This window comes from Musa acuminata, chromosome BXJ3-1 (assembly GCF_036884655.1).
Source record: "Musa acuminata AAA Group cultivar baxijiao chromosome BXJ3-1, Cavendish_Baxijiao_AAA, whole genome shotgun sequence".
NCBI lineage: Eukaryota > Viridiplantae > Streptophyta > Magnoliopsida > Zingiberales > Musaceae > Musa > Musa acuminata.
In genome coordinates this window covers 2,322,121-2,346,959 of record NC_088349.1, presented here as the reverse complement: position 1 = coordinate 2,346,959, position 24,839 = coordinate 2,322,121, and the positions used below count along the sequence as shown (strand labels likewise).

General features: G+C 37.4%; 3 protein-coding genes across 5 annotated transcripts; all 3 read left to right on the top strand.

Moving 5' to 3' along the window:
* Positions 1 to 3,956: 3,956 nt before the first annotated feature.
* Positions 3,957 to 5,652, top strand: LOC135629675 (GDSL esterase/lipase At5g33370-like). Its single transcript, XM_065137409.1, has 5 exons — positions 3,957 to 4,206; positions 4,310 to 4,437; positions 4,525 to 4,767; positions 4,841 to 5,093; positions 5,176 to 5,652. The coding sequence occupies exons 1-5, from the start codon at positions 3,972 to 3,974 to the stop codon at positions 5,406 to 5,408; spliced, it is 1,092 nt and encodes a 363-aa protein (XP_064993481.1). The 5' UTR covers positions 3,957 to 3,971; the 3' UTR covers positions 5,409 to 5,652.
* A 127-nt stretch (positions 5,653 to 5,779) lies between these two features.
* LOC135629628 (uncharacterized) lies at positions 5,780 to 17,222 on the top strand. 3 transcript variants are annotated; one of them, XM_065137293.1, is made up of 9 exons: positions 5,780 to 5,995; positions 7,372 to 7,452; positions 7,549 to 7,833; positions 7,988 to 8,057; positions 8,236 to 8,291; positions 11,692 to 11,767; positions 11,855 to 11,891; positions 16,466 to 16,580; positions 16,844 to 17,222. In XM_065137293.1, exons 3-9 carry the CDS (start codon positions 7,550 to 7,552, stop codon positions 17,019 to 17,021), a joined length of 816 nt encoding a protein of 271 aa, XP_064993365.1. In that variant the 5' UTR covers positions 5,780 to 5,995; positions 7,372 to 7,452; position 7,549; the 3' UTR covers positions 17,022 to 17,222. The 3 variants fall into 3 exon arrangements, with proteins under 3 accessions (XP_064993365.1, XP_064993366.1, XP_064993364.1); XM_065137294.1 differs by lacking the exon at positions 5,780 to 5,995 and adding an exon at positions 6,296 to 6,503 and having other exon boundaries at positions 16,768 to 16,894; XM_065137292.1 differs by lacking the exon at positions 5,780 to 5,995 and adding an exon at positions 6,303 to 6,503.
* A 363-nt stretch (positions 17,223 to 17,585) lies between these two features.
* On the top strand, positions 17,586 to 24,255 carry LOC135629627 (haloacid dehalogenase-like hydrolase domain-containing protein At2g33255). The gene is made up of 5 exons (XM_065137291.1): positions 17,586 to 18,032; positions 18,921 to 18,963; positions 19,325 to 19,385; positions 21,002 to 21,136; positions 23,795 to 24,255. The coding sequence occupies exons 1-5, from the start codon at positions 17,633 to 17,635 to the stop codon at positions 23,972 to 23,974; spliced, it is 819 nt and encodes a 272-aa protein (XP_064993363.1). The 5' UTR covers positions 17,586 to 17,632; the 3' UTR covers positions 23,975 to 24,255.
* Positions 24,256 to 24,839: the final 584 nt, after the last annotated feature.

Sequence of the window (24,839 nt, the reverse complement as noted above, 5' to 3'; positions counted from 1 at the left end):
TAAAAAAACTCTTAGTTTTGATAAACTTTTCACGGATTGTCTCGGAGTTTCAAAAATTCTCGTAAAGCATCCTCTTCTAGTATAAAAATTTTATTTTACTCATATCTTCATCGAAATCGTTATCGTCTCCATTTGCATCGTCACCCTACCTTCCCTCTCCTTTATTACGATAGGGTGGAGGGCCGCAAGCGAACGTGAGTCCTTGGTCACTTGTGTTTCCATGGGCGAGTTGGCTTACATGCCTTTACCCTACCAATTACCTCCCTTTATTTTGAATAGTCATTAATCGTCCATAATACCCTTAGCCGCCTTCATGGGCTCGTCCACCCTTCGACCCCTCATATCTTATTTGTGGCCATCAACCTTCCTATTCCTCCTTCCTATTCCTCGTTATCTTCACATACAATCCCCTCATTCTTCTTTGCAAATGTGGCAAGACCAGCATGGACAACACATGGAGTCAACTAACGTTGAAGAAGATTAAGATTAGCGTAGCTATCGATGGAAATGTAAGCATAGATGTTGGGGGGCTAATGATGGAGATAACCATGGGTAAAATCATCATTTATGAAAAAATAACTCTTGATATAAAATTTTGTAAGCCGAGACGTTATATGAAAATTTATGAGGTTTTTTTGAATAAATTCATCCAAAATTCAAAATTTGATTCCATGAATTAGTTTAATCACATCATTTCTCCTCCTCCTATAGGAACCATAATCGAATTATTAAACCTCGATTATTGGTTCGATTTCAGATTATCGAATCATCGATCTAATTTGGTTCCAATCAAAATGTCATCATGGCTAATCGAAACAAGCTGCAAACTTAGAATCTGATTGGATCGACTATGTTCAGGATAGCTAAGTTGGCTGCCAAATACCTCTACGCACTCGAATCAAATCCCACTTCTTCCCTTACCTTCAAGAAAAGGATAGGGTGTCGCATACGGTACGTCATACGTGAACGTAGGGTAATCGACCAGAAATAGAAACAGAGAGAGAGAGAGATCAGAGGAATCAATGGCGGTGGGGTCCAATAGAACGAAGCGGCAATGAGCTGGACGCTTACACACCGACATTTATGCCAACAATTAAGCATCCCCGTGGGTCCCGCCAGGATTAGGTGTACGCACCGGAGGTCATTGAATGCTGGGCCCAAAGCAGACTGATCTCCCGTCGAGTGTAGCCATCTCAATTACGCCGGGGGGGTCATCCGACGCGCATCGACGATAGCTTACGATCACCCGGGGTGGCGGGTACGTTCGGTCCCGCCCCCCATTCATGGCTGCCGGTCAACCGGCGCAGGATCACATGCAAAGTTGCCGTGGCCGAACAGGTGGTGTTCTATTCCAAGCATTATTGTCGCCACTCGACTTAGTAAGAACTCAGAGATCAGTGTCTTCCAAACATTATTGATGGGTAAATAACGAGTCTTGGCATCATGGTAAAATCATTATTTTTAGGATCTAAATAATCAAGGTTTGGATCACGAAATTGACCGTAATGTGATTTAGTGAGTAATCCAAGGTTGTGTTTTTACCTCACATTTTTGTAATAAGAAAAATATTATTTTTCATGATCGATAAGAAAATAATACATCAAATCGATCGATATAAAAAATATTCATCGTTTTCTGTCTTTATGCATTGTTGATATTTGATTTAGTTTGACTGTTCTACACATCTCATTTTTATCACTTATGAGTATAAAAAAAAAATCAGATAAAAATATAATAAAAAAATATTTTACTTGATCATTACATTCAAATGCTGAGAGGTATACATGAATTGGTGATGAATGGCATCAATTATCTCCTCTTTGATATATTACATGCCAAAAAATATACACCATTAATTTGCCACTAATATATATATATATATATATATATATATATATATATATATATATATATATATATATATATATATATATTATACTATTACTTGAATTTATCGAGTCTATGCTTAAAATAAATGGATTTACTGCTTCACCTCGCCAATGATGGCATATATACATTTGGCATTATGAGATTTTTGTAAGATTAAAAATTTATAATACGAAATAACATAATGTGATGATTGAAATCAAGTAATCATATATCGAGGTTACATTTGCATATATTTTGATGTCATAATAGAATGTCTTTGTTTGATTACAAATATGCAAGAAGGAAATTATAGTATCTTTATCCTTTCTTCGTAATATAAATAGACTTCATTTTTGTTGGATGATAACATTAAGCGATATCAAATTAGAACTTCAATATATCTTAACAAAATTAATCGGGCCATATAATATAACGATTAGTCTGTAAGTTTCATAATTTTTTTCAAATTTATGAGACTTATGAAAAAATGTGCATAATTATTTATGCACATTTCTTAGTATAGTAGTGTGCATAATTATTTCCCTCTATTTAGATACGAAAAAAATTACGATCTTCATGTTCTAACTCGAGTTCGAGATTAGTCTCGTATCACTAATAATTGAAAGTTGCGATACACTAAAGCATAATTTAAATCTTTTGTTGAATAAGTTAGGTTATCTGAATAAGATAGATGATGCACCTAACCTAGGTTAGATCAAACCATGATTGGATTAAAGACTGAAATGCCAACTTATTAGTAGATTGGTGTTGTTTCCGGAAAGTAGGTTCATTTATTCATTTCACACTGCCTTAGCCTTTATATCATGTGTCTCCTTCTTTCTCACTCCATTATTATGAGGAGGAAGGTGGTGAGATCTCAGGCGTTGGCGCCATCATGACCTTGACAGGATTTGTAGTCTCGTCGAGTAAGTAGAACTTTCAGCAAGGACAAAATGGCGAGGGAGAGAGAGAGAGAGAGAGAGAGTAACGAAGTGTTCTTGAGACGTCGGGAAGAATATTATTCTCAAAGTTTCAGGTTGAAATTTAACATAGTTAATGATCTAAGTTGTATGTTCTTAATTTTGTTCCATCGGTTAGTACTGATCGGTAATGATCCAAAAGAATTTTTATTTCTATCGGAATTTTACTTTTCTTTTAATAATTTTATTATTTTCAAATATTAAATAGAAAACATATTCAATATCTAACATGCATACACTTATTCTACTTATCGAGTAGTCTAATTTATTAATTAATGTAAATCATTCATCTTGAAATTCTCATCTTATTTATCGACATTCAGTAATCCAATTTATCGATTAATATAAATCATTCATCTTAAAATTCTTAACGATATGTGAATTTCGATTGTTGTAATGTTTTATTAATTATTTATTCTATTAAAAATTTCGAACGTTTGATGGAAATCAATTTCGCTATAAAAAATCGGATGGTCTAATTTAGTTTTATAACATTAAACAAGAAATTTAATATAAAATGAGTAAATCCACTAATAAACCTTCAAATTCAAGAGAGATAAAAAGAGAGGGAGAATGAATTAGACACCAAAATAAATGAACCAGAGAGGACTTTCTTGTCCAATAGAAAACTCAAATGGGACCAGACCAAGTTATGAGCATCACATGAAACCTGCTCATAAATTAGGCAACCTCGTAGTATTATACATCAGCATAGATTTGTGATCAGCAATAATCATAGAAGATATAGAAAAATGAGTGCACTTCAGTGATACATAGCAACAATGACAGCTGATGTTGATGCATGATCTGCATTTGGATTAGATTCTCGAGTGTCATTCTCTTCATCAATAAAGATGAAGAGAACATTGATTGATCATTGGTACAGTGTGTTCTACTGAGCAAGGAGCAGTTAGAGCTTCCACCAAACACTTTAAAGAGCAGAATGCACCAATTAAGCTCTTCTCTGGTAACTCGCATGGCTCTTCCTGCGCTCCTGTAGTCCCCCTTCATGGCCTTCGGTAACTGGGAAGGGAAGGTAAAAGATGTCCATGACTCCTACTATATAAACCTACCACGCTGCAGACTCACAAACCCTGCAACCCAAGCTCAGTTTGCACAGCCATGGCCGCTCCTTGGCGTCTTCTTCTGGTCCTCGGCTTGCTTGCACTGGGGACACTCCCGCTGTCTTCCGCGGCTCGCGCCTTCTTCGTGTTCGGAGACTCTCTGGTGGACAACGGCAACAACAACTATCTGGCGACCACGGCACGCGCCGATGCACCCCCTTACGGCATCGACACGCCCTCTCACCGAGCGACAGGCCGGTTCTCTAATGGCAAGAACGTCCCTGATATCGTCAGTACGTCGTCGACGAAAACGCATTTGAACGAACACTCGGGAGGCATAACGAGTCTCTACTCCCTTCTGCTCGCCTTTGAGCTAACCGTGCCGGTGTCTCTCAGGTGAATACCTCGGAGCCGAATCGACGTTGCCGTACTTGAGCCCCGAGCTCCACGGAGAGCGGCTTCTGGTGGGCGCCAACTTCGCATCGGCCGGCATCGGGATCCTCAACGACACGGGAATCCAGTTCGTAAGTCTCTCCTCGCGCACTACATTACGAGGGAAGCCAAGCGCCCGGCCGGGCGTTTACTCATCTCCGCCGTACGTATGTCTGCAGGCGAACATAATTAGGATCACGAAGCAGCTGCAGTACTTCGAGCAGTACCAGCAGAGGCTGAGCTCCCTGATCGGCCCGGAGAAGACGGAACGCCTGGTGAACGAAGGCCTCGTCCTGATAACCCTCGGCGGGAACGACTTCGTCAACAACTACTACCTCGTGCCTTTCTCTCTCAGATCTCGACAGTTCGCCTTGCCTGACTACGTCCGCTATCTCGTCTCCGAGTACAAGAAGATTCTTTCAGTACGCATCTTCTCCACCTCCTGCTTCCTCCGTCTCCACTGTGAAGTTAATTTCAGTACTCGCAACCGCGCAGAGGCTGTATGAACTGGGTAGCCGGCGAGTCCTAGTCACCGGAATCGGCCCACTCGGCTGCGTCCCGGCGGAGCTCGCGTTGCGGAGCAGGACCGGCGCCTGCGACCCCGAGCTGCAACGAGTCCCCGACCTGTACAACCCCCAGTTGATGCAGCTGTTGAGTGACCTCAACACTCAATATGGCTCCTCCGTCTTCGTCGCTGTCAATGCCTACAAGATGCACATGGACTTCATCACCAACCCTGGAGCATACGGTGAGGCAACAAGTTTATGACACTGCATGTGGCTGGCTCATTCACTGCCTGATACCGATGCCGTGTTTGCTTTCTCTCTTAGGGTTCATCACGTCGAGGGTTGCATGCTGCGGCCAGGGACCCTACAACGGGATCGGTCTCTGCACCATTCTGTCGAATCTGTGCCCTAACAGGAACATTTATGCGTTCTGGGACGCGTTCCATCCCACCGAGAAAGCCAACAGGATCATCGTGAGCCAGTTCATGACTGGGCTTGAGGAGTACATGAGCCCGATGAACCTGAGCTCCATTCTGGCCATGGATGCACGCACCTGAGCGAGCGTCTGTGATCTCAGCTCGTTCGATCTAGTCCATAGGTTTGATTTAGTACTGAGACTGTGGTGTTTGCTTAGCCTCTTGGAATGTGGTGGTGTTCATAGGTTCTTGTAGACGAGTCATGTGCTTTGATCGATTGGTTTAGCGTAATTGCAGCTGTTACATTTCATTGGTAGTGAGTTAGCGGTCCATGTAGCACTTGTACGGTTAATATGGGATTTGTGTTTTGCGTCTCCTTCGTCAATGACTGAACTCTTCTTTTACTAACAAAATAATATTTAAGATGTAAAAATATATAAATTAATTTATTAGTTTATATGCATAAATAAATCAATTCATAGGGCTATTTCTTAGAAGTGATCTCACTCGAAAGCCGGTCTGCTCTCCGCCTAACCCGCAGACGGCGCCGCTTCACGCTGCGGGCTGCGCCGCATTCCTCTCGATCTCACTCCGCAGCCCCGCCCATCGCCATCCCTACCTCTGCCTCACGCTTCTGGCGGCACCGCCTTCGTCTCTACCTAACGCCCGCCCTTGTTTTCGCCTCACCCAGCAGATCAGGACGCCTTCCTGCCTGCTCTCTTTCTGTGGTAAAATATCTTTCCCTGAAAACCCTAAATGCTTGTTTCGTTTGTTTGCTTAGATCAAGAGATCGCTGCGTAATGGGTAAAATTTTCTCTGAAATGTCGTAGATCTCGTGGATCACTGTTTCTTGATTAAGATATGAAGAGATTGTTCGTCTCGTTCAGTTTTGTGATGGTCATTTGGATGACATTGTCTTATTCAGTTTTGTTCGTCTTGACGAGATCGTTTGGATTAGATAGATGAGTTCGAAGAACAGTCTCCGATTAGTTTTCCGAGCGATTCCATTTGACGTACTGTAATGTGGAGAGTCGGTTTGGGCGGGTCGGGCAGGGCCCGTCTAATTCAAGTCGAGCCTTGGTTGAGCTGGCGTCGAGCTTAGATCTACTGATTCTGGTTCGATTAAACCAGATCAACCAGTCTTCACCCCTCCCACACCGCGGGAACGTACGAGCCCTAATCGGCTGCGTCTTCTTCCTCTCTATCGGCGATCGGCGACGGCGGCGTCTTCCTCAGGTGGGCTCTTCCTCGGCATCTCTCTCTTACCCCTTCTCCTCTGCCGCCTTTGCACACTTCCTGGAGCCCGACAGCACCCCTTTCCGTCGTCCTCCTCCGCCGCAGCCGCCAGCGTCTTCCCCCCGTTGTTGCAGCTGCTCCTGTGTCATCCTATGCTTCTCTTCCTGCTTCGGCCGCCAGTATCTTCCCCCTCCCCCGCTTCCCCGATAGCATGCTCTTCCTCCCTGCTCCCGTACCACAGCCCCCTTCTCCTTCCTCTTCCGCTCGCAACTGGCAGCAACCCACAGCCACCCAACAGACAACGACCCTCTCCCATACCTCCTCTTCTCTCTCCCCCTCCCTCTTCCAGACACCGAACATCCCAACCAACAGCAACCCTTTCCCATACCTTCTCCTACCTATTCCCCTCCCAACCGATAGCAACCCGCAACCACCTAACCCTTGTAAATCTTGTTTTCTTTTGTCAATTTTGTTATTAGATGTGGACAATGTAATTTGGTACACTCAATGAATTTGGTGTGTTATTTTTACTTTACTAATTATATTTATCAATCATGATATAGATTTCTTAAATTTTAATATCTGGTTTCGCCTCACTTCACTCGCCTTGGGCATTTTGGCACCTTGGCTTCTTTTAGCACCTAGCACCATTGACTACACTGCATAGAATAGATGTGTTGCTATCGATGGTAAAGCACAGTGTAAAATTTTCTTATTTTACCATCAGTTATTCACTTTGTGTGAACCAGTATCTTCATAGGACAATTAGCAAATCTGTTTTGCTTGTAATGAGCCACTCTGATATATTTAATGTCTTTGAATTTTTGCATATTCTAATCTGTATTATTTGTTTTTTATTATTGTTCAGAGTGGAGGCTCTATAACAAAATTGCATTTGCTAGGCTTTCTGTATAGTTTATCTGTAACTATAGTTTGGCCGAAGTTTAAGGTATGCTTATTTTCTGAGGTTTTTGTCTGCTCTTCAATATGATTACTCTCTTTCCATCTAGTTTGTTTGCTTAAGTACTACTTTTGTCTAATTTAGAATGGATGAGGTTGCACAAGCTGTTGCAAATATCAAGAAGGAATGGGATCAGTCGATTCTGCAGATTCAAGAGCACATCAAGTCCATTGAAAGTTGTGGAACATCTGGAAGAGGGACAGAGGAAGCAAATTCTCTTCCTAGATTAAATGGTGCTGCACAAGATGCCCTCGCACTGCTTAGATCATTGCAGTTTAAACTTGATTTTCTTGCCCAGCAGCTTTCCACGGAAGAAGAAATGCAATCTGCCCAGCTAACTTTAGAATTTTGGAAGGAACAGTACCAAACGTAAATCTCTAAATAAATTTCTTTCCGGAACATGCAACTGCAGATTTCTTTAACTTGCCTAGATTTGGTTTTGCATTCTGCTATGAAATATCTATTAAGTTCTACTGACCTTAATTTTTGTTTTTTTCCTTCTCATATCCTGTTCTACTACCAGTTTGCATTCGAGTTTGAGGAATGCCAATTTACAAGCCAAAAGCAACATAAGAAAAGCTGCTCAGGAAGAGGTGACCATTCTTCAACTTGGATTTCTGGTTATGTTTGTACTTTTTTTTATGTTCTAATGGATAATCCAGGAAGCCAGTCATTAGATATCTAATTGTTATATCTCAGATTATGTATTAAATTTCCCATAGGTTAGTAACTAAGTTAATCATCCTTGTTTTCCTTTCTCTTTATTTGTAGAGGGAGCTTCTTCTAGGAGGTGGTGAAGAGTCCACAATTCGCAGGCGTAATTTGCAGTAAGCTGTCTATCTAGTGAGACTGTTGCCTTCTAAGGCGGCATTTTAAAGAATATTCTTTTTTCATTCTAAGCTATATTTCCATAACCTTCATCTTATATATGCTTTTTATATTCATTTTGCATTAAGTTTGTTAGTACTATTTTTATATTTTTAAATTCTTAATTTCTTATGTAACCTAGAGTTGGACTTGGAAGTATGTATGATCCTTCTTCCTTTCAGTGGTCATGCTATTGTTATTCGTTAGGACAATCAAAAGAAAGAAATGACTATTACTACTTAATTTTTTGTTTATGTCACGATGCAAAAAGGACATGATGATTCTGCTCGTTTTTTTTGGAACTGCATCTCGAATAGCTGAAAATTAGTGTCTAAGGATTTTGTTGCATGAACAGTCTAAATTATGTTTCATGTGCCTGCAATGACTAAAAATATTTTGAAATTGACACATTCAAAGTTATTAAGATTTATTTGTCTGTTGGGTGGCCTAATGCTTTCGAAGAATTAAAATCTCAATTCAATATCGATACTAGTTGATGTAGGACGGGCTCTAATACAAAGTCTGATGATGAAGGATGAGTCCACAATGGAGGATGATCTTATTTTGTATTTTTCAGGTTAGAATAGAGAGAAGGAAAGAGAGAAGGGAAGGAAAGGATAATAATAGAAAATAATTACAAAATAACTATTTTACTCGCATGAGAAACTACCAAGATGAAAGTATATGTCTTCACACATCTCGGACGTGGACAATGGAATCATGTTATTGGAAAAAGATGTGGTCTCACACTACGTAATGTGGGAATTCGTTCATTCATCCATTTTTGTATCTTTATTTACATTTTATTTATCCCTTTTTATAAGACAAGGAAAAAAAAGGCAAAAGCTACCAAAATGAGGATATGATTACATTATATATGTCATATCAATTATTACAGCTTTCCTTCTGTGAAGAAGATATATTTTTATATTTAATTTGAAGTATAATCTTCCTTTTTTGATGATATATTTGATTATTAGATTTTTCATCTACAAGATGCTGAAACTTCTTTGTAGAGGTAACAATTTTTAATTAAGATTTATGGTCTTTAACCAAAATCAAGTTTTGTTTTCTTCCATTTTTTGAATCATTTGCTTCCTTTTTATATTCTTGCGTAATCTAGTAAACTAAATTGTAAACATTGAAGATATTGTCAAGTGGCAATTCGTGACATTTGTAGAATTCTCTCTAAACTGCTTAGTTTTATTTAAATGAGAAATAAATTAGAACAGTCTCATACCAGTGGTCGTCGTCAATACTGATCGGACATTATAGCGTGCATCAAATCTAATCTAAATTTTGTTTATTTAGTTTCTTTGGTTCAGTAATGATAAAAATATTCTTATGATCTATTTAAAACAATGTTGAGAAAACATGCATAAAAAGCTTTTAAAAATGTTATTGTGGGCTTTAGAAATATATAGGTGACATACTATCAAACACAGAGACTTAAAAATTGTTATGTTGTTAGTTGTTACTTCCACCGAAAGGATTATCATGCCGGTGCGGGAGGTGGATCAGGTCCACAATATGAGTTGTTTGATCAAGATTATACTTTTGAAGAATACTTTTGTCCACAATCATAACATTTGATACTGTCTGCTCTGATGATGTAAGGATAATCGTGACATCGTGATTAAATACAATTGGAGTACATGCCACTATGAAGATTGAAGGCATAGTAGGTCTAGGGTTAGTACAAGTACAACTACCTTTGCCGTTGAGCAGTCGAATTACCATCAGAATACTGACGTTGAAGAACTGTATGAAGTCTCTTTTTCGTGATTCATGAAATCCGGGTTGGTAGGAATGTTGCGATACCGAGGACGTCCCATTTGACTCATTCACATTTATGCTCTTTATCATTCTAGAAAATATCATCTATCTTCCCTTTTGCTATCATAAATCAATTTAGTGGATGATTTGGCACTATAACATTTATCTTGGGTGACATATGAAATATTTGACTGGTTCTTATGTTAGCTCTTTCTCATTTGTGGAAAATATCAACTATCTTCCCTTTTGCTTATGGCTTTTAGACCGTTAATTAATTTGGTGGATAATATGACACTATAACTTTTATCTTGAGTGACATGTAAACCTCAGTCCACACTCTATCAATTTATATTTGCATATAAGACCATGAGACCTTTGTCCCTTCCTACTATCCATCTCACTGTCATCATTGCTGACCTTACAAACTGATCAAAATAGCATGTTGAATTAATCTTATCGTTTGAATCGAGTTATTGCTCATTGATAACATCCAATGAATTAAATGAGTGCGATGGGCAGCTTCTCTCATTAAGCTAGCATGATTAAGATTGACTCGCTATGTGTGGTCCATGGAGGACTGACTATTGGTAACCTAACCACATCCTAACATTGGATCTCCTTATACTGAACAATCTCATACTGTAGGTGCTCCTTGATTTGTTTTAGAATGAATCAAGATGGTTATGGTAGATCTCCATCCTCATCAAGCAGTGGATCATCATAACTCTCTATTGGGCTTAACCAGTCTATCATTGGATTCAAATCATTAATGATAAAACTCTGTATCTAATGGATCTAACGGACCTCCTCTTTTGTCCAGCCCTAGGTAAGTAGCTTTGCAAATTACAGTGGATGTAAACCAGCTTTTCCAAGTCTTTTTATGAATGGTTGTTGCAGGTGTACAAGGGAGAAGGTGCTTGCAACCGATAAATGATGTGATGTGATAGTTATTTGTACTGTCATTTTTGTTGCTTCGGAATAAAAGTTTGAAGTTTAGCTTCATTTTTACCTTTTTTGGAGTAAACAAGGATTATTTCTTTAACTTGAAGCTTGATTTGCTTGAAATCGAAACTTGATTTGAGAAAAAAGATTTTAGAATGAGAGTGTGAACAACTGAGAGTGTAGAGTGAAAGATGAGAACGGGCTCTGGTAACTGGTTTCATGCTTAAATGGGTGGAAGGCGCGTTGGATCTGGGTATCAGACTGCCTACTATCTGGTATATGTATACATACCAGTAAAAAACTAGGCAGATCATCTGATACAGTGAACACCTGGTATGAACCGGTACCAAGTCTGCGAATTGATCATAGGTTGGAATGTGAGTACCAAGCCATATGCACTGATCTGACCAGGTATTCGTTTGTTGGTTCTTTCTCATCTATACATGTTGAAGCAGATTTCACCTATAATCTAGTGAGTCTTTCGGTGTTGCTCAACTATTTTGGGCCCTTGTATTTTCTCCATATATTTTACCTATATTTTCAGTTGAATTTGGTTAGTTTTACTCTTGAACCTATGATGTGTTTTACTCTTTTGACCAGATTCTTATAAACATTGATGTGTTTACCCTTGCGTGACTGTAGGACAAAGGTTGGCATGACCTCTGCTGCAGAAAGCATTACGGAGAGCCTTCGCCGGACTCGTCAAATAATGGTTCAGGTGATTATTTATGCAATTTATCTATGAATCCAGTTACCTTGTCATTGTAGTTTTTGTTTCTCACATTAACCATCTAAATTTTTACAGGAGGTGGAAAGAAGTGCAAATACTTTGGCAACTTTTGGTATACATTATCGTTCTTTCATAGCTCTCAAAATAAGATTCTAGTTATATGTTATTCTAAATTGTCAATATATTTTAAGTTAATCCACTATTCAATTTTGTGCATGCATTAATGTTTACTTCAACTGATAGCATTCAAGAACTGGGCCTAGAAAACATTGTTTATTGTCTCATTTGGAACCAGTTTGTTAACATTTCAGCTAGAACATATCATAACTATTGAAATTCAGATAGTTCCTGTATAAGTATGGGATTTAATCTATTGTTAGATTTTCGAATCTATAATGAAATCATGCAAATTTTTGTTTCTTTTCAGAAATTCCTTTATTTATAGTATTGAATTCCTTTTTCTGTTGTTTGGTTTCTGATATGTCTGCTGGAAAAATTCTTAAATCACTACTCTAAGATTCCTAACTAGAATGAGATCTTCAGTTTCATATATTCCTATATGGAGGCATGATCTGGGCTTCCGGGTTTTTCCATGTTTCTGTTTGGATTATAAAATGAGAGGCAAGGGAGTGAAGAAAAAAGCTGTATGAGAAGCTTTGAGCTTCATTTAAGTCTGATAAGTTTGCTGGAATGACAGTTTCCACTGGAAGGTTACTAGGTCTTTGTTCTTCTATTTGAAGTATGAAACTATGTTAAGATTGAAGCTTTTCTTGGAATTATGCTTTATATTAAATTGCTGTGCTATGTGCAAACTTTTGATGTGATCTTGTTTAGGCATGCCAATCTTGTTTTGCCATAAAGTTTCGTAAGGTACATAACTGTTTTCATGGATCATCTGACAGGATATGATCTCTCAAATTCGAGGAGAATAAACCTCCCAAGGAACATGAGAGAATAAAGAGAATGGTACTTAACTATCACTAAAGTTAATTGCATAAGAGAAATTGTCTCTTATCATGCCTAAAGGGCTTACAACTACTCACTCAAGTGATGAATAAGAAAATTATAGCAGATGACATCAGGACACTTCAACACCAAATAAACTCAAAATTGGATTTTTAGAGACTCCTAAAAAAACGTCAACTGAAATTAATAATGGAAATACATAAAAAAATACCTATAAAATGAAACATCTAAACCCATGACAACTAGAACCTAGTGTTGTCGCTTTGATGCCCTCTCCTTTCTTAACTCTACTTGGAGTGGGTTGAGAAGACTTCGGATGTTTGGTACATCAATGAATTTAGAGAAAAAGTAGCTTGAACAACAACAACAAAGTCATAAGTCCCGATTATTTGTGGTTGGTTACATGGATCTTTTGCTACCATTGTGAGATCTGTAAAGAGTCATATGTTTAGTTAAGTTTAGAATATCTAAATCTTTATTTATAGTTTATATTATGGTCTTTTTAGTTAAGTTAAGAAAAAGAAGCTTGAACTATGGATTATAATATATTGTGGGAAACTTAAAGTGGGATCATTTTGATTTTTTTTTCATTTGAATAAGTTTTATTAGTTTAGGGTGTCTTTTGCAAATGTGATAAATTGTTAATGTCAAAAACTTCTATAATGCCAAAATAATAGAAGAAGCCAAGCCAAAGAGAAGGAAGGATATTAACCTTAGACTTTGTTAGAAATTCCATGGAAAAAAAATAGGAGATATCTCTTGGCTCGATTGAAGACCTCAAAGATTGATTAAGATTTCAACCTCATCATAATCTAAGAATCAATAAATAAGGCTTTCAAATGAATATTTATCAAAGGAGATTACTTGTTGAAAAGAGAAATAAAGTATGAAAGAAATGTCTTTATCTATGAACAATTAGGTGGAACCTAGAGGATTAGATAAGTGAGAACCATTTAAAATGGTACAGGTGATAAGGAGGCTTGTAGATGCTAGAGTTAGAAGATGTGATACTATTAATATTAGTGGTATGAGAAGAGGTAGATTGAGACATAAAAAGATTTTATTAGAAACTATAAAATAAAAAAAATTAAATACTCTTGATTTAACTAAGCATATAATTTTTTACAGAGTTTAATAATGGCAAAAGATCCATGTAGTGTATTTGGATTTTACAGCTTTGTTATTGTTGTTGTGTGAGACATTTGAGTTGCAGATCTTCATCCCAATCTTTGAGCTGATAGTTCTTTTATCATCTCTTCTATCTTTCATCATTAATTTTCATGATTATTATCTTATTCTTTCTCTCTTTCTTTTCCTCTTTTTTCAGATTAAAAAAAGAATTTTTTTTCTGCTGGTCATGCACTCGTATTATATCATAACTGAGGTGGTGACACTAGTATTTGTCATAGCACTAGGAATTGAACTCCAGGTGCATTTATTTTTTAGCGTAAAGCTGATAAGCATGGTAAAGGGAATCTCAGATTGCAATGTCAACTCTGTTATTATTTCAGCATATTTGTTATGTAATCAATGGGTAATTCTAGACTCATTTCCTGGCCAAATTAGGGCTTGATGCCTTAGTGACCGTGTAATTGTTTTCTACTGTAAGCTTTAAACTAATATGCTCAAATTGTTCTCTTTCTATCAAAATATAATCCTCTACTTCATTGTTTGGGAGCCTTCTTCACCTCAAATTGCAGGACTGTGTATTTAGGCAAGACTAGCTATTTTCTGTAAATGTGAAGATGATCTAAATTGACAGCATGTTGTTTGAACATTCCAACATGCTGGTGTAGGTGATGAGAGTGAGTGGTTCACCCTTCGAGACATGATCGATTCAAAAAATTTATGATCCCAAGAATCTTAACATTTACATTAACATAGAGTTGACAGCAGAATAGAAAAGACCATGAGAATCCTAACACCACACTTCAATGTCTATTGAACACACCTGTTGAGAACACTACATATTCTATGACATTAAAGCAAGCTCAATTGCTTCTCCATGTTCTGAAGTGTTTCACGTAGATCTTTACTGCCATAATATATTTCTGTAAAAGTTACAGCAGAAGCTAAACATTAGCTATAATATATTTCTGAAGTGTTTCATTTTAGCTTGCAGAAATTTCACACAGCAGCTCCAGAAGAGCTAGCTTTAATATTATCATTAGCTCGGTGACATCAAAAAGCTATATTTTATGAAATTTTGGCATAATGAAAAATGATTTTTAGAATCAATGATGATTTTTTTAATTATGGAGGAATCTGGATGTCATCTATGTCTTCTGTTATATGTGTTGAAAAGAAGAACAATAAAACTCAAGAACATGGTTCAGCAATATGATTTTGACCCTCCTCTTTAGCTATGAGGTTGATTTTTGAGGGGTCAAAATTGTTATGAAGTGGCATCCAATGCCATCTGCACCTAGTTGTGAAGGAGCAGAAAATTGTTATGGGGATGCATCAGTTTCAATCTTCACCTAATTCAACAATAGAGCTTTAGTGAGCCATATATCTGGGTCAAGTTTGTATGTAGGTCTAGGTTTAATTTCTTGCATTTTGCTAAGACTATGGATCTATTTTCATTCATATTTTTAAATGTTATTATAGGTAGAGTTTATTCATATTTTGAATGGTATCCTTATCTTCCAATCCTGTTACAAATATAGGTTGGTACAGGAGAGTCTTTTAGCCATTAGTAGTCTTATTTGGAGACTTGTAAATCTGTTGTTAGCTAGGAATTTGCGGGCCTCTGGATTACCAGAAAAGAAAAAGGAAAAAAGAATCTTTTCTCTTACATTTTTTACTTCATATGTATATGCCATATTGCGAGCCTTTAGAATTATGCCTTAAAGTTCAAGTTAATATATTTTTCTTAGTTTTGTGGTTTAATTTTCATTTTTTCTCTCTTTTTTTTGGAGGCCTATTCTCCTAAAATTGGAGAACTTTCCAATAGGAATATTAACTTAATATATTTTTGCTGGGAGATATTAAAATCCCTCTTGTGAGTTCACTTATCTTAGTTCCCGCATTTGGAAATTTGGAGAGTTGGTTGGACATGCATGTCTTTGAGTCTGTTTTTATCATAGGTAACTTTGTTACCAAATATTTAGTTATATGTTCTTTTTTAAAAAAAATTCTGAATATCCAGTCCAATTGGAGTGCATCATTACTTGTTAACTATGAAAAGAAAAGTCTGTCCATTCAGCCTTTCTCTTCTCAAGTCATTAGCATTACATGAAAGCCTTAGTCTAGTTTCAAAAAAATAAAAAGTTATCTGAAATTTGGAATTTCAGATTTTCATTGTAAATCCATTTTTACTATTCGCTGGTTATAACATATATTTATGAGTTAAAGAAGCAACACTTCTTGTAAAATATCTTCATAATGTTCAACACTTTGATGTCTTCTTAGACAGTCGACGGTTTACCTATCTGAAAATTTTACAAACGTGGAGGTTTTCTTCTTTTCTGAAAATATTTTCTCAGTGTGTAGGTTTTGAAGGCCACCTTAGGTTTTGTTCTTAATCAGAATTTTAAGTATGGTTACCGCTGCTCATGCCTCTTGTTTGTAGCATGCCGTGTGATGCTATCTGTGGATACCTTGGTTTTTCTTTTTTATTTACGTGTAATTTCTAGCAATATTTCTTACAACTTCGATCATTGTAATATGCTGGGTTGCAATGGCCTTAACTTCCTTTGAATGTGATTTGTCATGCAGAGGAATCAACGGGTGTCTTGAGGAAGGCTGAAAGTGAATACAAAGGACACCGGTCTCTGCTGATGCGGACCCGCAACTTGCTTTCAACGATGCGTCGGCAGGATGTTCTTGATAGGTACTGGCCTTTGTTATGGTTGTTTTTGGGTATTTGTTAAGAAAAATAATATAATCACCGATGACATGTGTGGTTCTCTTAGTATATATTCTTATGTTTAATTTTCTCAGAATTTTTTGTTGACACATCTCTCTTCTGAAGAGTGCCAAAAAAATTGCCATCATAGCCATAGTATGTTTCTTTTCAGGATTAGGTTTTTACTAGGCAGTGACTGAACAATTGGTCCTCCTAACATCTGATCATGCTCAACTGTATCAAAACAGGGTGATATTAGTGCTTGGTTTTATCGTGTTCATATCTGCGGTGCTGTATGTTGTTTCAAAGCGCATCGGGCTGCTGTACCTACAGAGGAAGATAGCTGCTGCTATCAAGGCAGGCTCGGTAGCACGAGAGATTGGCAAAGAAATCCAGGGAGTTGGAGATGGCATGAATGGTCGGTAGTCAAAATGGCTACACACCTTTAGCAAAAGGTACAAAAACCGCATGTTTATGGTGAACATTGAATTGAGAAATCCGTGCACTTGTAAAATCTTTTGTCATTACTTCACCTTTTATACTGTAACGTGTTGTTTATTCGTTCGCCCGCCACTTCCCATAACAATAATTTAATTATAAAAGATATAAATGTTACCATTTTGTGAACTTATAACTTAATAGTTTGATAATTTACTTATTTATAAAAATAAACTAATGAGAAATGTATTCTAATTTTTTTAAAACTACGGTCATGTACCAAGCCACCATTCCAAATGCTACAAATTAAAAGCTTTGTAATCGATGCATCGTGCATCACTTACCGTGCACATTCATCAAGGGGAACATGCCAACGATCGATCGACCATATCCTGTGTCGTTTAACGAAGCAGGACATCAGGACCGCTCAACCGCATACGTGTATGTGCCTCCATCGGTTTACAAATTTTTCCGCATCGGTATATCAAAATGAGGGACCCATTCCACCTCTGTACACAAACACCAAACTCGTACCGTCCTCGTCGACAATAGACATTAAAAAGCGCAAAATCCAATATCTCCCTCCTCTACCCAATGCTATGCCTCTCTTCCTCTCCCCGCCTCTCCTCCGCCGCTTCTTCTTTTTCCCCTTCCCTTTCTCACCTCCACGCCATCTCCATCTCGCTGCCGTGTCGTCGTCGCCCGCCTCGATTCCCTCCGGGGACAGCGGCGATGGGATTGCCAAGAAGGGGCGGCTGCGCGGCCTGGTGTTCGACATGGATGGGACCCTGACGGTGCCCGTGATCGACTTCGGCGCCATGTACAAGGCTGTCCTGGGGGAGGAGGGCTACGCCACCTACCGCGCCGCCAGCGCCTCCGGCGGAGGCGTCGACATCCTCCACCACATCGAGGCGTGGCCGCCGCCGGAGCAGCAGCGTGCCTACGAGATCATCGCTCGGTTCGAGCGCCAGGGCCTTGATCGCCTCCAGATTATGCCCGGTTCGTCCCGTACCACCAATCTCTTCCTCACCACTGTATGATCGTTTGATTGGTCAGAGATAGGCGTCCGATGGATCATGATCTTATTGCGAAGGTTTCCGTGTTTGTTGTTTGATGGGTATCAGACATCTGAATGCTCTCACCCCAGTTACCTAGGGTCTTGTGTAGCATCATGTGGATCTCTTATGTAAGTCGGAGAAGCAATACTGCTTAGGTTCATGATACATAATTCGAGAGCATTTGTCTCTATTTGCTAAAAAGAAAATTATTTTAATATAATCATTATGGTTTCATATACAACTCAATACATGATCTCCACTATCTTTTCATATAGGTATATGAAGTATGTGTGTACATAAGTATTGTGGTTTATGCAGATAAGTTATTGATCATCACTGTCTTGCTCAATGTAGACTGAAAATGATGTGATCATTATGACAACTTAAGTTAGTCAACATTTAGAAATTGACACTATAGTTGAGAAGTTGACATTTTAGAAACTGACACTATGGTTGAGAAGACAATAGTATATATGATGACCTAATAGATTCTAAAGATCAAGTAGTAATTCAAATCTTATTACATTAATCAGTTTCTTTCTAGACTAACTTGCATCCTTATACTTCTTAGATTTGTGGTAGTTGTATCTGCTTCTCTTCTGCTAGGAACTTGAATCGAAGGGCTGATAATTTTCTCATGTTGAGAGACATTGTTGCAAAAACAGATATAATTTGATAGTAAATAGTACCTATGAATTCCTCTTGATTTATACTGATGCAAAATGTTTTTCGTGGTTGTGCCTAAATTTCAGTTGTTAGTACTAGATTAAACTCCAATGGCCCTCTCAAGCTGTGTTGTTATTTCTGATAAAGGAAATTTACTTTTCAGGTGCTTTGGAACTTTGCAGATACCTGGATTCTAGGCAAATAAGGTAGTATATTCTTTTGCCTTTTAGAAGTAGCAACGGGTCCCATCTTTTGCAGATCATTTGGTTAGAATCTCTAATTTGCTATTATCACCTGTGTCTATTGTTCCTCTGGGATCAGCACCAGGAACTTCAAACAATTTGCATTACCATCTCTGCATTAAACACTCCTAAGTTCACCAGCTTTACGTTAAGGACTTTGGTGGAAATAACACATTGAATTTGCCATGTTATTAATAGAATGTGTAGAGACAATATTTTCTTTTTAATGAGGAAAATCTATCTTCTTGCTCTATGGCTTGTAACCCTTCAAATATGCTGGTTTGCATGGTTTAGCTTGCCTGCTTATGAGTTTAACCTTTTGCAGGAGAGGTTTAATAACTCGCAATGTCAAGTCTGCAGTTGACATATTTCATCAGCGATTTGGGGTAAATTACAAGTTTATTCTTATTCCTATTTCTTTATTCTTTTAAAAAATAATTGACTATGTATTTCAAAGTTTAGAATGAGCATGACAAGAGAGAATGAAAATCTTTGAAACTTATTAAGTGCGAGAACTTGGGTTTGATGGCCTAGAACCTTCACTGGCCCTTGGGGTTTGGCTACTGAAATATTTGAACTTAGTGTTAAGACTATTGTGTTTTGGGCCATTTTTGCAGTTGTAAAGGTTTATGAAAGTTTAGACCATCTACAATTAAGATTAGGGTAACCCAACCATTTATTTTACTGCACATCATTTCTTTTCTCGGTTCATATTCCACATTTTCCTCTGTCATGTCTATGAAGTTCACCAATTGCCACTATACTCGTGATTGCCACTTAGAATTATCAACCATTATATATAATATCAATGCTATCAACCAAACCGTTACATGTAGAGAGAAAGAGATAGAGGAGGAGGAGGTGATTATATATTGCTTATGAGAAGCAGAGGTTAAGGAGTGTAATGGTACTATGACGCAGTGGCAACACAGATGAATGGAAGAGGATGAGGAGGAGAAGCTGATGTAGGGTTTTAAATAATAAAGTGATGATTCATAAGAGTAGTGGAAGGAGAAGAATTAACAACGAGAAAAGAGAAAAAAAGGAAGAGGAAAAAAGGAACAGGATTGAAAAAAGCTATGGCTGGTACCATGAAGTAGGAGGCCTACCATCTAGTACTACTCATTCGCTGTTAGCTTATCACCTAGAAAGGTTGACATGGTAAACTTAGCAGGCTATAAGCTTGGTTCCAGACCGGTTTGGGTGATATTGTCCCCTTTCTATACCAGTCAATTGTCAGGCCATAAAAATTGGTTCGTACTGTCTGGTATAACTGAAACTTTAATTGTTGGTTGATCCATGGCCACCTTGCCAGCTGCTCCTAGCTATCCCCTCATTGCCTTCTTGCTATCCTTTCTTTTTTTTTCTCATTTTTGCTTTGTTGATGTTCCCTAATGCTTCCTTAATGATCATAAAAGTTGTCAGACCAATTTCACCCATGGTGGGACTTCAACAGACACCAACGAGGTTCCAGAGTTCATATTCACTCTGGTGTAGCAATAAAGCTACTGCTAATGTGGAGACAAAGCCATATGCACAAACCATATAGTTGACGAAACAAAGCTGTAGTATTGGGGATGCAATAGAAGTGGCAATGCCTTTGAATGACTAGCTATTTTAGATCTTCACTACCATCAGTGGAGTAATTATCATGAAGGGAAAGAGATGTATTCTTATACTTATCCTTCTAGGTTTTCAGGTTTGAGAATTTGGTAAAAGTGGGCCTGGGTTTTGACAAATAGAAGTTAACTGGTCTTTTGTTAATGTTTTTGACAAAGTTGGGTGCAATTTGTCTTTGGGTGTAGATATTTATTTACGATTGTTACTTGCTATGTCTTTTAGGGAGCTGATTATGCTTTTTGTTAGCTTATTGATATATTCATATGTATCATACTGTTTCCAGATAGTTGGTTTCGGGGTTTGTTATTGTTGTTTAATTTGTTTCCTCTAGTTTAAATTGTAATTTATTTTTAGAATTATGTTACAAATTTTCTATCTGTAGATGGAATTCATCCCAGCACTAAGCAGGGAATTTCGTCCTTATAAGCCAGACCCAGCTCCGTTGTTACATATATGTTCAATTTGGGGTGTTCCTCCAAGTCAAGTCATGATGTTAGGTGACAGTCTTAGAGATGATGTGAGTGAATTTATTCAATATCTAAATTTGCATGTATCATCCTATATCTTACAAATCTATTTGCTAGTAGTACCTAAAGCCTCATTTTGTTCTTGCGTTTATTGCTCATATGCAGAATTATTGAGAAGTGTCTTTTTTCTACTATGAGTGCCTAAGTTGACGGTGAAATTATTAATCTAGGGCATACCATACTAACCCCTACATTTTCCATAATTAATTTAGTTGATTCAAATGTTTTTAACCATGTATTGTGATATTATGGAGAATCATGATTCTTTGGCATGCCACTTTTGCATTACTTAATTCGATGGGGAATGTTATGTCACATGTTTTGCATGTTCACTTATCTAGGGGATATTGTTTCCTCCTTTATTTTAGCTCAAGGAGTTAACTATTTTTTTCTCTTTGATGCATGGATTTTAAACATTTGCCTATATATTACACATTACATGAGGTGACTTGACAATCGTCGTGAAGGCATCATAAAAATCATTTATCACAACTATAGAAAGTAGCATTTGTATATATATCTAGATTATCACCTCATGATATTTCTATCAAGAATTGAAATTTCGCAATACCAGTTGGTATGGAATCGTATTTACAGTTTCGACATCTCAATCAGACTCAGCATGCATTGTATCACCTGATATACTTACCATACTAACTGTACTACTTAGCATAAACAAGCTTCTCAAGTGATAAGTCTGTTATCCAGTGACTTGATTCAAATCCATCCTTTCCGCCTAAGGCCTCTCAACTCACTCTAATCTCTCTCTTTTAAGCCTTTATCATCCAAAAATATGTCATTGTCTAGTAAACCAAGGTTTGAACTCAAGAAAGCGTCCTTGTTTTTTCTCCTAACCAAGGTGAATCTGAAACTGATGTAAAATATCTTGTTTATGGAAGCTTTGTTTGTGTAATTTTCACCTTAAGGTAATTTTTCCATTCTTATATTGTTGCATTAGCTGTAGAACTGTGTGTTTTGCTTTTCTATTTTCTTGTTGAAGTGAGACTGAATCTATGCCAATCTAGTGTAGATTTCCTTTAAGCCAATTCCACTTGGATCAATATCCGTTTGGATTTGAGCAAGACCAAATCATCTTTCATATGTCAGTTGAAGTATCAGATCAGATTCACAAGATTCAAGGTCCAATGGAGACTGCTGTGGATGAAGCTAGGGAGCATTATATAGTCTAGGTGGTGACTGATAATGGCACAAATACTAATGACAAACAATTGATGAACACACAAGTTTATTTTTTTGGGACAACATGTGTGGCTCACTTTATAGATCTTATGGAAGACATCGGTGACACTCCTTTGGTGTTAGAATAGTGGCAAGGGCATGGAGCATCACTTTTTTTTTTTTTTAAATATTCATCACTAACCATATGTCAGTTTGAGAGTTAAATTTGATGAGAGATGCTCATCATAACAACAAATTGTCTTTGCAGTTAAAAAATTAAAGAAAAACTAAGATTCTTTTGTTCTTTATAAATCTTGTGATATCTGCTGATCATTTCAGCAGGCAAGTAAAACACATGTTTTCTCCATTATCAGACATTTACATGTTTAGATTAGTAGTAAAGGCCCTTTATCAGTCAAAGTTTGCAAACCCAGGTTCAAAGTAACTATAGATTCAAAAGTTTGTTAGGTCTTGAAGTTTAAGAGTCTGCATTTTGACTCAGGATCAACCAATCAGCCTATGATAACATTCAGAACTGGAGAGAAATTGCGTATCATCTGTATCTGTTTCAATTTCTCATTGGACCTAGACATGGTTATGTAAATGTGCATTTCTCATGCATCCATATTCATGTATAAATTTCGCTATCTGATATATGAATATTGATATGGATTCAGTTTTATCTGTATCTGAATATCTAAGGATACAAATATATCTTACAATGTGAATTATGTAAGTTTCTTTAATTGCAACATAGTTATTTTTTCTCATTCATTTAGCTCTTTTCATTTCCTTAAACGGCTTCCTATTGAGAAATATCATTGACAAATTTGAGCTAGTTCCTTTCATATATGTAACAGATATTTTATTTATGTAATATTCACGTCTTGATCTGTTTTAATCTAATCTAAATCCACATCTATTGTCATACTAATCACAAGTGAATATGGCTTCAAAATTGAGTATCCATTTAATTGCCATATGTAAATATCCGAATTCATATCTGCTGGTGTAAATTGAATAGTGACTATGGTTGTTTAAATATTCAATCATTTCCAATCCCTATCAGTTTATTATTGACTCGATTGAGTAAAAGATCAATTTAATTGTTATAGCTCATCCCTGAACAATAGCATTGTTGCTCATCCTTTAATTTGGACTAAGAGCTGGTAATGGGGAATATCTTACATGTAGTCTTGTATGCTGTTCTCTTCACATGGGGCTTTCAGGCAAATGACTGTTACAGGACTGCTCATATGGGACCATTTTAAATCACGAGTCCACTGCATTCATTGCCACTGACATGTTCAAACAACTCATAACCTTGTGCTAAATTGGTGTTTTCCTTTTTCTGCTTATCATAAATATTTCGGTGGGGTATGGTTTGTGAAGTTCCAGCAAATACGTGCTGATACCAACAATCACGATGTCTGGTCGTTTGACGATTCTGATATTTCTCTCCCTTACAGGTGGTTTGTGGGAAACGAGCAGGAGCCTTCACATGCTTGCTTGATGAAACAGGGAGGTATGGCTCTCCTCATTCTTACACCGATGATACAAGACCAGATTTCAAGGTGTCTTCGCTTTCTCAAGTGCTTTCTTTGCTGGAAACCCAATTCGATCTAATGCCACCACCTCAAACAACATAGATCATCTTCTTCCGTATGTTGCTAAATTCCTTTTGTATTTATTATGCTGTGCTGCTTTGATCAACTTGATCTCGGTTGAGCATCAGCATGACCTTTCAATCTTGATCGAAATATTAGCTACACATAAAATCTCATGTGTCGTAGCTGAGTTGCAACTCTTAAGCTTCCTGAGGTACTAATTTTCGAGCGACTTTAGGAAGCCTGAACTTGTATGATCAAACATGACATTGTTTAGGAAACTTGCTGACAATGGTAACACGCTTTTTTTTGGGGTCCTGAAATGTCCTATCGTTTTATTTCATGTTTTGCACCTGGAGTTAAGTCAGTCAGAATCTTATTTCGACATCTTTTACACCAGTTTTGATGTTGATTTTGTTTTTAAAAAGTTAATTTTTGTTTATCATATTAAACACGTTCTCATATGTTCAATAGCATATCTCAACATAGATGTTTTGATACTGTATTTCATGATTTTGAAAAGAGTCCTGAGTTTTTCGGTAATTGAGGCCTCATGAACTGTGTTTCCGTCAGTCATTTTCTCATCCACAGTACCACATCTGAAAACTTGAACATTGAGGAGTATTTTTTTGAAGTATATTTTAGTTTTTATTTCATTTGTTGAGGATCTTTGATAGAGGAATCAATGAATGGAGACTTACACAACATATTAGAGATCCAAAATCGTCAAGTCTCCTTCCTCTGCTTCTGATCTATCTGTGTCCTCTCTTCATGGCGGAGTTGGAGCTTCACAAAGCTGTCAAGCTTTAGAAGAAGAAGCCCACCCTCTTGCACCATCTTCATTGCTTGCAAGAACAGCTCCATCCTCCTCTCTTCCTCGTAACCTTGAGAGAAAGCTCATTGAATT